The sequence below is a fragment of the Centruroides vittatus genome, unplaced genomic scaffold (assembly GCF_030686945.1).
Source record: "Centruroides vittatus isolate TY-2023 unplaced genomic scaffold, ASM3068694v2 contig_3118, whole genome shotgun sequence".
Taxonomy (NCBI): Eukaryota; Metazoa; Arthropoda; class Arachnida; order Scorpiones; family Buthidae; genus Centruroides; species Centruroides vittatus.
The window spans coordinates 77,673-97,339 of NW_027122009.1; the positions used below are offsets into that span (position 1 = coordinate 77,673).

General features: G+C 29.4%; 1 protein-coding gene across 2 annotated transcripts in view; it reads right to left on the bottom strand.

The window, feature by feature from the left end:
• Positions 1-19,667, bottom strand: part of tapas — a 191,314-nt gene that overhangs the window by 24,242 nt on the left and 147,405 nt on the right. For both annotated transcript variants that reach the window (XM_067267916.1, XM_067267917.1), the window contains one exon: positions 10,118-10,294. In XM_067267916.1, the coding sequence (XP_067124017.1) occupies positions 10,118-10,294 (177 nt within the window). The remainder of the gene's footprint in view (positions 1-10,117; positions 10,295-19,667) is intronic.

Genomic DNA, 19,667 nt, shown 5'->3' on the forward strand with positions numbered 1-19,667 from the left:
AGTCTAGAATCAGTTATTTTATGGAAGAAAACCTTTCAAATAGCCATAGCCAAGAACGGCACATGTGCCGGGCTGTGATTGGCTCATGTATTTAAGTGACTCATACAACACAGAATTCATATAACACAAAACGTATCTACCGTGTTATGGGGGGGTCTACTGTATTATTAAAATTAAAATTAAAATAATATCATTTTAAAAATCATTGTTTTTATCATTTCTCATTAAATTTTCAGTTAAAAAATTGTTCCTAAGGATAATATAATCATTAATTTGATGTGGCAGTTCAGATTTTTAACATGAATCAAAAGTATGATTAATAGAACTTATAATAGAAGTAATAGAAATTCTGTTCAGGCATCAGTGAACTGATTTTTACATAATAAAATGTTTCAAACACTTTAATGTAACCTCATTAACATTCAAATAATGGTTATTTATTTTCACATAAAACACATTTTATATGAAAACATCAGTAAAATATTATCAATTCACTTGAACAAATTTCTCTCTACCTATTCCAAATGCAATACATTTTCAATTGCATATGCATTAATTTTCTGTGTTATGAATGTTTGCAAAATAATTGTTTTTTAATTTCATCACTATGATGTCAGTTTAAATAAGCTATTTTATTAGAATTTCAATAAAAAAAAAAAATCCCAAGTAATTTGAAATTCTAATAAATCCCATTTTCCTTGCAAGGAGAAATTTTCTGAAAATTTATTTTTCCATGATTTGCAATGAGTCGACACACTGTTCATTCAATTTTTATGTTAAATATAAATTTAGACTTACTGTTTAATACAAAACTGAAAAATTATTAATTACTACAATGATTATATTTAATATTGTATTTAGTATTTGATTACTCAATTGGTACTGTTTAAGAAAAAAATTCAGACGTCTTAAACATACATTTCTTTCATTATCAATACATTTTTTTATTTATGAATACACCATCATAAGACAATCAAATTTAAAATTTCATAGAAATATAGATTTTTCACCCAATTTAAGTTTTCCAAATAATCTCATTTTTAAAAATTCCAAGTTTTTTTTTAAAATAATATCCTAAAGTCATAAGCATAATCTACATATCTGATTAAAGTGTTTAAAATAATTCCTTAATTTCATAAATTACTTAAAATTAACAACACATTACACAGAAATTATTTAATTTTACAGTCATACAATATTTAAACTGTTAATTTTGTTAAATTTAAACTTGAAATTTTAAGTCACATTTTAAAGATCTTAATATGGATGGTCTAAAGAGAAATTCAAATCTAGAGGTAAAATTAAACATTCCAATAGGATAGTGAACAAATATAGTCAGTGTTGTCTGAACACCATGACAAAAGCATGTGTTTAAGTGATGTCACTAAACAGAATGCTATTAATATGCATGCAATAAAATAGCATTTCTGTTAAACATTTAAAGTTTTTTTTACCATTCATAGTGTTATATTAAATCAAAAAAACATTGTTTAACATGGCCAGTTAATTAAAAGTTATATCTACTGTAGTGAGTCACCAATGAACTTAGACCAGGCCGCAGTTAATGTCATCCAATAAATAGGTTTAAAAAGTAGCAGCTTTGATTCGTTGCATGAATGTTTTACATAATTTAGAACAAATATGCAGTAATTAATCTTTATTTTTGCTAAATATCAACTTGATATCTTGCAGGTTTAACAAAATTGAGCCAGTCAAACTTGAGTCACAGGCATCAAAAAACATAGACCACTGCATCACCCATGTCAATAAATATAGACCAGCTGATAATTTGCATTTAAATAACGTTACAATTGCAGTATTTCTGAAACAACTGATTATTTTAGCCTCACTTTAGCCTGCAGTAACCCTGTGAATGATATATGGTGCTTTTTTAGTTTTATTTACGAACCTTTGCATTCTGTCTACAATAACCAGCAGTAAAGCTGTTTCAGAAGATTTAAGGAATGCTATCATCGCTAAACAAAGTTGTGGCATGTCTGAGAGAGCTATTAGAAAAGAGCTAATACTAAGCAAGACAACAGTGCACCAGATTATTGTTTATTACACTAACCACGGCAATGTTGTACCTAACAAAGCTGCTGGACATCAGTGAAAAATTTCAAAAGTTGATGATAGGAGTTTTAAAAGAATCATAAAAAACAACTGCCATGCCACAGATATTGAATGTAACTATAATATGGAATGGTACAACTAGAAAAAATTTATCTGTTTCCATAACATGCAGGAGACTGCAAGAAATACATTTCCAGTTCTATGCAGCATGTGAAAAACCTTTGCTAACAGCACATCAAAAGAAGAAATGGGTACAGTGAACCAAAGAACATCTTTCCTGGTCTCAACAAAAGTGGTATGAAATTCTGTGGTCTGATAAGTCAAACTTTAAATTATCAGCAACAGACAAAAGCAAATGTATCATTCGGTCTGCCAGTCAAGCTAATGAGCCATTGTTGTTATAGTGCTCAGTGAAGTTTCCTGCCAGCTTCATGGTTTGGAGATGTATGAGCACCAGTGGTATGGGTCAGTTGACATTTGTTTGACAAAAACAAATGCAAAAAAGTTTTTACATTTATTCGTCCTCAGCTGCCAATATATTGAGACACTCCCATTCTGGCATGAAATTAACAGTAGCGATGCTTATATTTGAAAAAAAAACCCTGTTAATTTAATCACATATTAAAAGCATTTTAAAATTAACAGGGTGTTAATTTTCACATATAAACTATGACCCAAAAATTTTTTCTGTTAAATCAAGGGTTTACTGTATTTACAGAAATGCTGTTAGATAATCACATTCTAAGGCACTGAAAATCATATTAATGCAGTATTGCAATCTTTGTGTAGAATTAATCTTATTTTTGTTGTTAATTTTCTATATTTACTTAATTTATTAATGATCACTTTAACCTTGTCATCTTAGTGCTCACAAAGTGGGATAAAGTCAAAATCTAAAACAAAAACATATTATAAAATTGAAATTTATTATGATGTACTATAAATTTGTTATTATAAAAATGGCATTGTGATTACTGTATAGAAATGATTATCCAAACTAAAAGACTCAGTAAAAAGTTAATTTATTGTAGAGATGGGCAAATGTCATTTTTCTCAAATTTGAATATTTAACCAATCTCAAATATTTAAATATTTTGAATACTAAATACCTGAATACTTATTAAATATCTTACATAACTTTAATTAATAATTTCATTTAATATTCATTACATAAACTTATTTTTATTTATTTGTATATATTAATTAAGTAAAATAAAAAGTAAAAAAAAAAAAAAACAATTTACTAAATTATAAAAAATAAAACTAACACACTGTACGTTTTAATTTTGACTTTTAAAGTAGCTTGGTTTTAGATACTTTCTATATCAACTACAATAGATTAATTGATGATTGTTCTCATTCTCACCTACTGCAGACTTTTTTTTATTCATGAAAAAAAGCATTGAACACAATCAGGATCTAGTCTGTTTCTTTTCTTGTCACAAATTAAACCAGAAATGCTGGAGAGACATAGTCAGTACATTGAATAATACAAATATCTCCAATAATTTTATTGAAGATATTTGTATTATTCAAATTTATTTTTATTAACTTTACATTTGTGTTTGAGGACAGCAGAAATACAGAATACGTTCAACTGTACAAACAAGATTTGAGAAAAATTTGCAATAAAAAAATTTCTGACAATGACATTAGCAAGGTTGAGGCTTAAGTTTTAAATGTGAGAACGTGTATGACAAATGTTCAGTGCTGCTTTCCTGTAAGCCTAGAAGTTTGACAATGGTGTTTGGAAAGTCAGTGGAATCATGCTGACATTCCAAACACCATTGTCAAACTTCTAGGCTTACAGGAAAGCAGCACTGAATGTCCAACGTACATGTTTTTGTGTTTAAAACTTCAGCCTCAACCTTGCTAATAACTGCAAAAACATTAGAATAACATGGAGTAGAATCTCAACTAAGCCTGCAGACATTAATTGGAAAAATTTTCCAATTACACGGAATTTGTTGTAAATACAGGGAAATTGTGTTTTAAAAGTGAAATTAAAACATTGTTTACTTTGTTTCTGATCAGTTCAGTCACTCATTACATTACCACCTACTTACAGTTGTGCATTTACTGTAAGGACAAGTCCTCCTTACTGAACCATAAAAAACTAAAATTGAAACAGAACTTTACAAAAATTTTTGTTTTTATGTCAAAACTTTTAGACATTATTAAATGATATTACCACTTGTTTTACCTAAACATTAGCCAGCAGTCATTTTCTTTCTAAAAACAGATGTTATGTCCAGTATGATGATCCTATCTGTTTTCTTATTTTCCAGGCACATTTGATTTACAGTAAAATGACTCCATTCAGTTCTTGTGATTGACAATCACAACAGTAAAATAAGGGAAAAATACATTAGTCTGAACTATTTTTAGGGGTGTAGAACTGAGTTGTTCAAATGAAAGATTTTAAACATTATCTCCCCTAGACTTCAGCCAGGACCAGTGAAAAATGTCTCTTAAATGAGAGATGTATAAGTGAAAGGTCACTGTAATCTGTAAAATGTTGTTGTGTGTGCTAGTGTGCAATAATTTTTGGGAAAATTCTGGATGCTTGGAGGAAATTTTTGGATGTTGAAAATATTATGCAACTCAAGCAGATAGTATGCACCCATCTCTAATTTTTATTAATACACATTAATTAACATGAACCCAATCTATAGAGAAACATGCCAATTATTGTTATATATGGTGTGATTTAAAAGTGTCTAAATTGGATTTACTTTGAAAACAATTACAATAATTACAAATAACTTAACCACCTTTGAATTAGCCCCAGCACTTTTTCCACCACTTGAAACATTTTAAAATCATCTTCTGAATTAACATAGCTACCTTGTAATATTCCATTCTATTTCCTCAACATCCTGAAATCCTTTTTTTCTTTTCAAATAGCTTTTGATTTTTGGAAAGAAGAAAAAGTCACAGGGAACAAATAGTGAATATTGGACACATGGAAACTGATGCTTTATGAGGAACTGCTGCAAAAGGTGTGATGCTTCTGCATCATCATGGTGGAGCTGCCATTTGCACACACTGATACAATGTTGGCCTTTTGTGACAGACTGCATCCCTTAAATGCCACAAAACTTAAATATAATATTCCTTGTTCATTTTCTGGTTGGTTGAATCATATTTATGATGGATAATTCCCTTATGATGATAAAAATCTATCAATTTTTTCTAGCATTGCAAATGTAACAGGTTAGAATATGTAAGAATAAAACATTATAAACAAACAATATGAGCATGGGACAAGTGACTCATGATAGCTGCATAATAGGTTCCAAGGTTAGCACTGTGCCTAGCTGCTTCCAACTGTATTGCTTAGTTCTGGACTTATGCCACCAGTCTGGAGGTTTTCCCACACCATATATATAATGTATTTATTGCCCATTACAGTTTTACATTCAACATTTAATTATTGTACAGTGTTATTAGCAAGTTATTACCTCTTACATGTGGATATAAAGTTCAAGGGCAAGCAAGCATCATAGTGCAATGCAAAATTTGAAATTTTTGCATAATTTTTAAAACGGCAATATCTTGTTTTAAAATTGATCTGTTGTTGCTTTTTTATTTTAAACAGCATGCAGTTTACATGATTCAATTTATAACTGGAAAGACTGGAAGAAGATTCTAATTATCAGTTAACATATGCTGCATCAATAGTAACAATACTGACAAGAGGAGGAAAACAAAGAAAAGCTGAAAGTGTGCATTGAGTACAATCATCATATGGATGGAGTCGATCTCATGGATCAGTTTTTAACAACAACAAACACAGCAAAGACACATCTAAAGAAACACAATAAAAAAGTATATTTGAGGTTTCTGGATGTGTGTGTACTCAATGCACATATTATGAATAAAAGATTAGGAGAAAGAATGATGTTACTCAATTTTAAATTGAAATTAATCAAAGAATTATTTAATAAATACAATGATAATACAAATCAAGGTAAAAGAAGATCATGTTTGCCTTCTTCAAGCTGCCTTATAGGTTGGCACTTTTTAGACAAATCTGAGATACAAAGAAGCACAAACCTAAGGAACATTTGTGTGGTGTGAGTAGCAAAAAAAAAATTTTAATAAAGTATTTCTGCAAATAGTGTAGTGAGTTTCTTTGTCTGACCCATTGGTTCAATTATCACAAAAAAGTGATCTTTGCATAAAATTGTACCGTACTATTTTTTTGTGTTATTTTTATATCATTATTATTATTTTGTATTATATTTATACTATTTTCTGGATTTTTTGTATTTTCTATGACATTTGTATTATTATTATATGCATTTTTGCATTTTTTCATATTAGCTTTGCATCATCTTTGTCCTTTTAGTAGTATATTTATGTTTTTATTATTTTTTAATTTTTATATTATTTTCTATCTGTAAATAAAATAATTGATTTATGGGATATATGTATCTTCTTTAGAAATAAAAACAGAACATAAATTACCAACTAATCTTTCTGCCATCATTGTGAGCTATATAATATTTCTGTAAGCAGCTATAAAATGAAACAACCAACGCTATAAACATATAGTTTGTCTACTATGAAAAAATATATATATAGAAAAGTCATTCAAAATAAAAATTAGCAAGGACAGCTTTAGAATGCAAATAAAACAAGCTATACTACAACCTATTATTTACATAGCTTTCACCATTTACCTGGTAGTGAAGGTTGCATTCACACAAATCAAGGTCAACACATTTTCTGCTATCAATAATGAACAGTAAACACTACTTACATATTATTTCAACTATGATTATAACAATCGACTATAACAAACAATTTTATTAGTGATTATTTACATATTTTCTCTTGTTACATAACAGCAAAGTTGTGTTTACTTTGGCAGCAAATTTATTGCTGGACAATTTCAACAAATAAATTTCTCAATAAAATGGTGTCAGACAACTAATAATTATATAATTAGAACTTAAAAATAATTAAAACAAGCAATATAACAACATTTGTTTATGTTTTGTCTCTAATCACATAGCAAACAGAGATGATGTACTGTACTATAGCTAGATAGCTCTGACAAGATGCTTATTTGTTTAAATAGTGTCATTCAACATAGAAGCAGTCAACCACAGCATAGAGGACGTTTTTACAAGAGATTTAGCAACCTATTATCTACAAAAACTTCCCACTACCTTACAATGGGGAGGGAAATATTTCACTTCCTACTGTAAAATAGCCATATGATCATAAATGAGATAGCTGCAAGTTGGGGTCTGATAGTATGCACTGATACCTTTTGCAAATCTTTCCAAAAGTTATATATTAGTAGGTATCAAAAAGCATTCTAATGTAGCAGTGTAGTTACATTTCCTTGGATGCAATCAACATTTCATTTTGTTGCACCTACAGGGTTGATCTATGTTATTCCATTAGCTATCAATGTTTACTATTGCAAATGAAAATGGAAAGATAAAATATTTTTTTTTTAGATTTAATTTTCTGGAATTTTTCTATAATATAAAAATAGAAACTATTTCAGATCTTTATGTCCACATTACTCTTTCAAAATGACAACACAGCTTTACAATTTATAATCATTATTTTGACATGTTAAATCATCAGATTAATTAGCCAGATGGTCTACAAAATCTGAGCAGAGCACCTGCATCTAAAAGTATCTGGGGAGAACACTAATTTAAAATTTTTTTTTATCCTTATGAATCATCAAAGTCATCTAAACAAAAACTCTAGAGGCAAAATATCAAAAAGAACAAAGGTTGCCCCCTTGCTACATTGTGTATAGGAAGGAAATTTAATAGCATAGTTGCATCCATTTTTGTTGTAAATAAATCTACTATAACATGCTATGTTCTGTTGACACCAAATTACAAACTGTGAGAGAGTGTGTGTGTTTAGAGCTAAGTATTCTGTATCAATTAATGAGATAGGAAGTAAAGTTGTATAGAGTTATAGGACTAAATGTGTCTTTATTTATGTAAAATAAGAGAAAACATCAACAATTACACAACACCAACATTCCAAATTAAAGATGACACATGCAATATTGTGAAAAGTCAGTTGAAAAAACTGAATAATAATTAAAAATTTCAAGAATCTATATCGGGACTTAAACTCTTTCCATTTGCAACCCCCTTTTACCCAACAAAATTTTACGCAATCCTGGTATATAGATATATAAAATAAGTAAACAAATAAATTCACTTACTGATAATAAATCAAAAAACAATCTATTCCAAAACTAAGGTATTATTTTACCATTTATTTGTGAGAGCCAAATTTGGTACAAAAACCCTTTTGTTTTATTTTTGTTTTTTTTCAAAAAATTTAGACACACACAAAATGGAAAAATTTAGTCAAAGACAATTAAAACTGTTTCCCACGGACTTGTTTCCTTGTTGAAGGTGACACATTCAATGTGTCACCCGGAACCTACGAGTGAAATTTTAACTATTGGCCCCGATGTACTAAAATTCTAGAGATGTCATGGGAAAAACCCAAGAGAAGCCCCTAATAAAAAGGAATAGGTGATGACAAGAGAGGGGTCATCGTCATCAACATCAACTAGTTGCCTAAAGTGTGTGTTCTTGACCAGCAAAAAAAAAAAAAAAAGTCATCGCCAGTTCCTCGATTGAGTCCCTCAATCAATACCTGCGGATTTATCCTCCGACTTATTATTACCTGTGCATCTGCCCTCATCGAGTTCCTCTATATGGATTACCTTTCGGAAACGCCTGTAGTACATCTGAACCAAGAACTGATATTGAAGAGTTTCCTCCTGTTCGACCCATTGAGCATCGTGCCAAGAACCTCGACAAGATATTTATCGCCATGCGAACTTCATGTGAACTCTCTCTCTCACGACTGCTAGATTGATATTGTATCATGTACTCCTTTCTGTTAAAATTAAATTGTTATTGTTTGTTAACCTAGTATCTGAGTGATTCACTTCCAGTGCGCTCTCTCTCATCTCATCTCCATCCCAAATCAGATCACTTGTGTACGTGGCCGCTCGTGTGATCAAATTAACATGCTGTCTCGGCTTCCATGTCACCCGGGACACGGTGGTGTCAGTCCTAAAGGGTACCAAGAAGGTACCGACCCTCCGGTCACACATTAAAGACAAAAACAAATTTGTATACTAATGAGATTCATGTGCTTATTTATTTTTACATAAAGAATTAAATTTTGAAGGAATATTTGATACTTAAACACCTAGAAACAAAAATTCTCCAACACTTTGGCACTAATCAGTATTACGGGCATTACTTAACACTGATCTCATCAACCAGCCATTTATTCATGTGTAAATAATTCACTGAATAAATTTCAAGAAATCTGGCATAAACAATCCGAAAAAATTTATTCTCATTTGATGAATACCTAACAAGCTTCAACAATATTTGAAATACAAACTTGGAAAAAACTCAAGCAATTTAAAAATTTATGACTATCTGAAAATATCAGTGGTTTTGAGCTTTAATAGATGTGTAAACAATTTTCATCACACATGTGAAAAATTTTTTACAGTTTTATTACAATTTACAAAAAACTTATTAAATGTGGTTAATTTTTCTGAAATTGATACTATATCATTGTTTCTAGTTAATTCTGTAAAGCAACATTAATGTAACAAAATACATAAAACAAAAAGAATTATTTTTATGATGACATTAAAAATTGCAGCTTGGCATTGTGACAATCATATTTTTAACTTATTTAATTTAAAATATATGCTCTTCACTATTATACCAAATTAGTAGTGTCTTCCCCTGTACATCATACTTTTCCTGTTAGCAATACAACTAACTCCTTTCAGGAAAAAATGTTTTACTTGAAATAATGTGATTTCTGGTCTAGACTGGAAGTTTGTGTATAGTTAATCAAGGTCTCCCCCCCTCCCCCTAAGCTTTCCATTTCTGGTCTTGACTATAATCTATCTAACTCCATTCTTGATATTAAGGAAGAACAGACAGACAGTGGAAATTTATAGGTCTACAATTTTACAAATTGCAGTGCAAAAATATTATCATCTTACTTTGATATTCTATTTTCTTCTTGTAACGAAAAACACTGAACAGGAATGCCATTGGTGAGAGACTTCAAATATGGTGATACTGTTGATAAATCCGTTTGAAGATTTAATGGTTTTAAAGTTTTTTCATTTGTTACATTATTTACTTGATCAAAACTATTCACTGATTCTTCTTTTGAACTGTAAATAAAAAGATTACTTAATTCCAAAATACTCGTGTAAATCATAAAAGAACTTAAGATAACTCATTTAAACCTGTTAGAAAAAATACATTAGACCTTATTGTAACAAGATTTTTAAAACTTGAGAAAATAAGCAATTAAAATTACATGCAAACATAAATCTTATGTTTACTTAATTTTTCATTATTTTAAGATATGTCAATTATATTAAAACCCACAGCTAAAAAATTCATCATCATAAGTTAAATTAAAATATAAAATGTATAAAATTTTAATTTAAAATTTTCTTTACTGCTTTATCTTAAAATTTCAACAGCAAAGGATAAATTCTAATCCTCACTAAATCATAAACAATAGTAGTGCCCATAATATTAATTTCATAAAGGCTTTTTGTTGATCATCAAGAATATATTAATATTTATATATTCTTCTTTATACAACAATCATCAGGAACTTATCAGGTATCAAAATTTAATATTTAAAATATAAAATGTAAACAAACTGACAAAATGTAGACATTAGGAAATATTTTTGAAAAAGCACTGTCATCACTGAAGTTATTAAAGAAGTCTGATCTATTCTAAATGCCTGAATATTAGTGATGTAACGAATAGTATATTTGGCCTCAGCCGAATACCAAATATTCGGCCAGGAGCGTGGCCGAATGGCCGAATATTTGGCCAAACTATTCGGCTTGATTAACGCAAGTACGAAAATTGGCGTGCAAACCGCATTATGGCAAGAATCGCGCACTTTGCTCTCTATTGGCCCGCTGTCACTACGATTTTTTCTTCCAGTAGATCTAAATTATTTAAATTAATTAATTAAATTATAATTATTAAAGTTAATATGAGGTGGAGCCTAACGTCTACCTCTACTTCCAAATTGGTTTATAATTTATGTAATAGCCGTAAATAGCCCGATATGATTCGGCAGTTGTTGGTATTTAGATGTAAGTTATAACTTATAAGTTTTTTTAATTGCAATCGATCTATTTAACTCTAAAATTATGTTTTTAATACGTATTTGTAGACTGAATAGTGCCCTAAGGATATACTTTAGTGGAGACATATGGTCTAGTTTCTGCCCAGTTCTGGAACAGTTCAAATATATTATTGGGGGTTTTCTATTTGTGAAGTTTTGTGATATTTTGTTGCCATTGTTTTTGTCAATATTTTTAAAATTTAACATGATTTCAAATGTTATCTTTTGTATATGATGAGAAATGCTCATTCTTTGCTTTATATATAAAATAAATTATATATTAGCTACTCATCTTCTAGAAATAGATAAATAATTCTTTCTTTAAATACGATAAGTTTCAATAAAACGTTTCGTAAATCATTTTAAAATATCGTAAAAAAATATTAAAATATACACAAATACGAATATAACATAGTTAACTAATCAATAATATTAATGCCCGATACATTCTAACCTACACGCCATCAATGCCATAAGATATCGGGCTAGATAAAGGCTATAATATTATTTAATTACGAAATAATTTAATACTAGAGTTAGGTGCTACTTCTTATTAACTTTAATAATTATAGTTTAATTTTCAGCATTAATAAAAGTTACCAAAATGATTAATTTACTGTGTTTTTGTTATTTCTTACTCCTGTTTTTAATTATTCGGTATTTGACCGAATAGTGACTAAATATTCGGTATTCGGCCGAATAGTGATTTAAATATTCAGTATTTGGCCGAATAGTGAAAAATAGGCCGAATAGGCCGAATACCGGGTAGTAACCGAATATTCGTTACATCACTACTGAATATAGTAAAATAAAACATTATCTGACATCTTAAACTTCTTAACAGTGGTTCTTCTTTATGATGATGTATGAGTAAACAATTAAAAATTTCAAAATAAATAAATAAACCAATAAAAAATTTTTAAGAAAATAAAGTTAAATTTTAAGTTTAAATAGACTTACAAGTAAATTGCAGATTGATATTTATTAGAAAAGACCTTGTAAAAAAGTACTAGACACCACTGTTATACAGTATTTAATTTGGAAAATAAAATAAGCATACAGTATACTGTTATGTCAAATTTTATATTTCAATACTGATATAATCATGTAGCAATTCTAAATTACTTTACATGTACATAAAAGCTAATTAAATACATTAAATACTTATAATTAAACAATGTTCATTTTAAACATCCTTCTTAAATGAAACTATAGCCAGTTAATTTTTAAAGTGATGTTTGCAGAATTTTCTACTACTTGATTTATGTATGCAGAAAAGAAATAAATGAGAAAAAATTTACTAGCTTATTTATCATTTCACTTTGACTTTTGGAGTTGAAGTTAAATAAATGGAATAGATTTTTTTTGATAGAGTTTTAATTTTCTTTGTAAAAATTAAAACTCTCACTAAATGTTTTGTTAAAAGTACCATACAAAACATATTATATTAGATTCAGTTTATAGTGACTCACCACAATATAATAAACAATAGACGAAGGTCCTGATGAATTTGCCATAAGTGTAATGCTACAGGGTGTCCGAAAAGTCTTTTTGCAGTGAGAAATTAGTAATGATATTAAAGTTGTACATACAGCATTACATACAAGACCTGTATATTTCTGCATTACCACTTTGTGATAGATGGTATTACTACTTACTCGCAGATGTTCTGGTGTTTGGAATCTAACCTGCTAGGTCTCCAGACCTGTCCCCAAATTTTGAAGGACAATTCCTACATTTGTTGTAAGAGAAACTGCAATATCAAATGTATAACTATTTAAATCATTTCCACTGCACAGTAACTTTTTGGACATCCTGCATTTTACTATTAATATAACAATCCTGTAAATGGTTGAAATCTAGTTAGCATGACTTTCTGAAATCTAAAGTGAGAAAAGTGAGTTGAAATACAGAAAAAGTGAATAAAAAGTGAGTGCAATAGTGACAAAACAAAGTGAAAACACAGAAGGAAAACTCAGCAAAACAGCAGTAAAAATTGTTATTTCTTTTTATTCTGTTATGGTTAAACACATTTTAAAAATTTCTGTATATACTGTAATATAGTAGCCACTCGTTATATCGCGTTTTTTTGGTCCCCTAAATTTTAAAAGCATTTGAGTCAATTAATTTTAAATTACCAATTACCACTGAATTTCTATTTGCAACGAAATACGAGAAAGAGCTAAATATGCAGAACAGGTGGATAGATCGATTGTCATTTGTTTCCTTTTGATATAAAAGTTGTTTATTTATTAGTTTTAAGTACAGTCTCCTCATTTACAAGTTTCTGTGAATTCGAAATTTCATACATTTATGTGAATTAACGGTATTGCGTCAATTCACATAAAGGTGTGAAATTTCGAATTCACCGCATAACGTGTAAGGAAAAGATCTCTCTGATTCTGAACGAAAACTTCTAAAATTTTTATACAGTAGTAACTTCATTTTGCTTTTTAGAGAATTTTTACTCTGTAATTTTATAAGTTTTGGTGTTCTATTATATATTCAATATTCATTTTTTTTTAAATTTTCAATTACAGCATTTATAATTTTTATTGAAAAATATAAACTACACGAATTTCTAATAAGCGATTTATATAGTACTGTATAATAAAATCGCAATTGATGTTTTTTATATCGACAGTATTTGTCTTTCAATGTCATTGTTAAAGAAACAATGCTAAATGGGCGTTCATGGTTTCGATGTTTACGTAAACGTCAATTACCGGTAATTCGATATAACCTACGAATAAAATTCAGGATTGAAAAACTAAGCTTATTTTATATCAGAAACACTTGCTGATGAAAGAACAGAGATTCCATAGCATGTATAATCTGTTTAGTAAAAGCCCAGAATTTTTATTACTCGGTTATATCGCGTTTTTTTTTTTCTGTTTCCCGATAATCAGTGGCTTTTGTATTTTCAGTAAACCATGAATACTTGAAAAGTCTTTGGCTTCTGTAAATAATCAGTCATGAAAGATGATGTTCTTTTATTAAGATTATTCTGCATGTTATCAACTTCCTTCTATTTCGCTTCCTCTTGCTTTTGAACACTTAACACTAATAAGCATCACACGTGCTGCTTGTACTTCATTCATGTTCTTGCTGTTAATAGCCTTCTCCAGTTTTTTTGTTTGCTGCTTCTAACAAAACTTAGACTTTACAAAAAATAATATAATTATAATTAAAATTACAATTAAAACATGCCAGGACAGAATTCATACTTTAAATATTGAAATTCACAGAAGCAATCACAAAACCTTGTGTCTTCTTTTTAACGTCCTTTTCGCACTCGGGAAATAACTGTCTTTACGGCGGAGTCGACCTTCTTTTGTAGGCTACTCTTCCGCCTCAATATGTAAAACACGGTTAAAAATATCCCCAAGGCTTTCGGCACAATCATTAAATTTAATTTACAAAAATATATAATTATAATTAAAATTACAATTAAAACATGCCAGGACAGAATTCATACTTTAAATATTGAAATTCACAGAAGCAATCACAAAACCTTGTGTCTTCTTTTTAACGTCCTTTTCGCACTCGGGAAATAACTGTCTTTACGGCGGAGTCGACCTTCTTTTGTAGGCTACTACTTCCGCCAATAGTAAAGACAGTTAAAAATATCCCCGAAGCTTTCGCCGATCAAAAGGACGTTAAAAAGAAGACACAAGGTTTTGTGATTGCTTCTGTGAATTTCAATATTTAAAGTATGAATTCTGTCCTGGCATGTTTTAATTGTAATTTTAATTATAATTATATTATTTTTTGTAAATTAAATTTAATGATTGTGCCGAAAGCCTTGGGGATATTTTTAACCGTGTTTTACATATTGAGGCGGAAGAGTAGCCTACAAAAGAAGGTCGACTCCGCCGTAAAGACAGTTATTTCCCGAGTGCGAAAAGGACGTTAAAAAGAAGACACAAGGTTTTGTGATTGCTTCTGTGAATTTCAATATTTAAAGTATGAATTCTGTCCTGGCATGTTTTAATTGTAATTTTAATTATAATTATATTATTTTTTGTAAATTAAATTTAATGATTGTGCCGAAAGCCTTGGGGATATTTTTAACCGTGTTTTACATATTGAGGCGGAAGAGTAGCCTACAAAAGAAGGTCGACTCCGCCGTAAAGACAGTTATTTCCCGAGTGCGAAAAGGACGTTAAAAAGAAGACACAAGGTTTTGTGATTGCTTCTGTGAATTTCAATATTTAAAGTATGAATTCTGTCCTGGCATGTTTTAATTGTAATTTTAATTATAATTATATTATTTTTTGTAAATTAAATTTAATGATTGTGCCGAAAGCCTTGGGGATATTTTTAACCGTGTTTTACATATTGAGGCGGAAGAGTAGCCTACAAAAGAAGGTCGACTCCGCCGTAAAGACAGTTATTTCCCGAGTGCGAAAAGGACGTTAAAAAGAAGACACAAGGTTTTGTGATTGCTTCTGTGAATTTCAATATTTAAAACTATAGACTGTCGCATGTATTTCATTTTCTTCTACATTTTTCTGGTTTAAACTCAGTTGCCGTTCCATAATCTTCATGTTACGAACAGCTTTCTTTTGTTGTTCTTCAAAACATTTCTGTGCTCTTTTTTCCATTTCTCTTATTCTTTTAACTTCTTTTCATTTTCCAATCGTTCTTGATAATTTCCATGCACCGAGGAAGCTAATTTCAGTCGTCCTTTGCAATAGGTACAAGGTGTGGGCTTTGGTCATACATGTTTAGTCCCTCCTTAACAATCAAAAGTGAATTAAGCATTCTTTCCAACACTGATGCTCTATCAGGAGAAAGTGCCCGGCATAAAATTGATCCTCTCATTCATGGGAACGGGATTTTCGATGCTGATTTCACTAATTTGGCTATTCTCGGATATTTATCATTATCAGAAACTGTTTATTTTTTAATGCTTCGAGATGTGTAAATATTGATTTCCAAATAAAATAATAAATCTGAAATAAATATACTCCAAATAATATAAGTAAAATAATATTTTATTAATGATTTCATAAATAACAAAAAACTTTTTCCTGCAGATGAATAAAAACCAACATCGTTGCAAAGTTGTTAACCTTTGGGAAGCGTGTGAAAATCTTTCTCACAAGCAATTACGTGTTGTACTTTTTACAACACTTCGAATATTTTAATTTATTTGGTAAATTTTATATGTAAATATGAATTTACATTTTCGTTTACTTTTTTAGTCTCTCAATTAATGCACAATTATAATCGGCATAAGAGAAGATTAAAAAATGGATATTTCACAAGCAAAGTAATCACACATTTTATGAAAATAACACTTACTATATGGAATAATTATACTTGTAGTCAATTTAAACATACATTTATGGGAAGATGTAGATGTGATTTAACGTTAACAATATGCTATGAAATCATTAAAGTAATTTTATTAAACTCAAGTTTATGAAATTATTTAAAGATAAATCAAGTAAAAAAATATTTTTGTAAACGACAACTCCATAACCCGATTGTTAATTAAAACCAAATAATCTGCCAAATTATTGGGCTATAACCAGGATAACTAAATGGTCAGAAACGAAATCTTTTTTAGTGGTAGGAGGTTACGCTACTATCTCGTGTTAATTTTAATAATTATATATTTTGAATTTAAAAGCGGCAGCAGTGTTGTCAGCTTGAGAGATTAATCCCTCTGCGTAATGTGCTTTCCCCTGCAAAAGGACTTTAGTGATTTTCTTAGAAAACAGCCAAAACTGCAGGGATGCTTAGAATACTTATTTTTAAACTCTGTAGAAGGAAATGCAATTCGGATAAGGTAGATTTTGGCGAATAATGAAAATATGGCATGAGTACATAACTTTACTCAACACTGGCTTCTGAATTTGTAATGAGAGGGATTTTTTAAGTGCATAAAAGATTTTTTTAAATACGTTAAATAAATTTTTGTTTTCTATAACCTAACGACACTGAGCAGGCAGTTGCAATTTTGAGTCTGCTCAGGGCCGCGTATTTTCTTCTAAAAAATTCTATTCTGATAGTCCGATAATTCGGCAATTCGTTTGGCTTTAAAATTATTTTTGGTTTGCCCCACATCTTAATTAAGCACGTGAAAATGACCAAAAAAGTGAGAAAAGTGAGAAAATGACCTGAAAAGTGAGAAAAGTGAGGATACTTCAGAAAAGTGAGTACAAGTGAGAAAAGTGAGCGACTCCTGCATGTTACTATTATATAACAATCCTGTAAATGGTTGAAATCTAGTTAGCATGACTTTCTGAAATCTAAATCAACAAAGGTGAAATAGCTTTTTAAATGAAAATATGCCTTAACATTTTAAAAAATTTTTATTCAAAATTAAATTTATTATGCATAAAAATAAAAGTGCTGTATAATTCATTATTGAATTTATATTAATTTAAATAGAAAAAATTACAATTCATAAATACAAATATCTGTTACAATTTCTTCCAGGACATGACCATAACTTCAACAATAACAAAAACAAAGTGCATATACATTCACATAACTTACTAACTCATTTCATTGATTGCTTTTTCACTTTAATTCAACTATCATTTAATCATTGAAAACAAATTTATGTAGTGATATTTTGCTTTACTTTTTGTTGAGGTGAATACACCTCGGTCTCTTCCCATAGCACGTCACTGTGTATGTTTGGCACTAGGGTTTCTCATTTCCCAGTCTTTTGCTTGTCCCAAGATTCTGGGAAAAAAGTGAACTGTTTCCTGGGATCCCAGGATATAATTAATTATTTTTAAGATATAGAATAAATCTCAAAATCGTATGATATGATTAATTTTCATTTTTAAGTAACTTAGTATGTCTTGCAATCTCCAAAATAATATTAACAATGCTGTGTAAAATATATATAAAAAATTATTTTTTGAGTTACGTAGAAATTTTCACAAATAGAAAAAGTTTATTAAAGTTTGTTGGAAACTGCATACAACAAAAATGCCTTTGAATTGAGTTGAAAATTTAAAGAAAAAAATGAACTTAGATCAAACTTCGAAGATAGAAGGTAATTTCCGTTATTTAAATAAAACATAATACAAAATATTATTGTAAATTTGTCCTGCTACAGAGAATGCCTTTTCAATTCAATTGATGTGGGTGGAATCATCATTAATGCACTTAAGACAATACAGATGTTATGTGTTTTTCACCTATAGCCTGGAAAATTTCTAGTTCATTTTCAAGATGTGTTACAATATTTCTTTCGCTATCTAGTATTCTTAATTTGTCTACCTCGTCTGCTTTAATAGCAGCATCAAGCTTACAGCCCGATAATTCGACAGTTCGTTTGGCTTTAATAATCAAGGTTTATGAAGAAAAATTTCATACTTGCATACTTCATACTCATTTGTATCCCTACCCAATTTGCATAATCTGGCATAATGCAGTTATCAAAGCTACTGGGCATGGTTAAAGCATAAGCACAATTATTCCAGATATTACAGGTTCTGACAAGTAAAGAATTTTCAGAGTCCCGTCACAAATAGGCTACATATTGATTATTAACAATCTGTAACATGCCATAATAAGCAAAACATTAAAAAAACTAATAAGCAAGCTTAAAATAATAAATACAAATGTATTCTGACAGTTTATAGGTTAATAATTATACTTTGTATTTGCAAAATTTTCTCAATTTTAACACAAAATAAGAAAAAAGTGAATTTTTAAGAAATTTGCGGAATTTCCCGGGATAAAAAACAACCGGGATTCCAGAGATCCTGTTTGAGAAACCCTATTTGGCACATTTTTATAATGGTCATCAAAAGGGTTGCACACAGTTTTGACCATGCCTTTTCTTGTTCCATTGTGGACTTTGAACTTTTGTAGAGAGAAAGACATTTTTCTTTTTGGACATTAAATCAGTTTGTTAACATTAAATGTAGCACCTTTTTTCTTCCAATACAGCTCAATATTTTTTTATTTTTAAAATTACTTTAAATAATTTTAAGGAATAGGTTTTTAAATTCTGAAATATTTTTCTTATTTGAACATAAAATTGTATTATCTAATTGGCTTCTTCCCACCAAATTTGGAAAAATTTATATAATGATCATTTGATGCAAGTCCACTTAGGACAGAACACCTAAATGCTGCTATAATATGAGTCTACTACTTTATAGAACAGTAAGCTGCTATCTATTGTCTATCAGAAATTTTTTTTTATCAGGGAAAACTCCATAAACATCCTGGGAGTTCCACAAAATTCTGATTTTCCAGAAAAACAAACTTCCTACATAAAAATTGTTCTCCAGATATTCTTGTCATGTTGATATATATATAGTATTAAAGTTGCTGCAAATAATAAAATATTTTTTTTTATTTTTGTAGTTAAAAATGAATTTTAACTTCAAATTTACAAAAGAGAA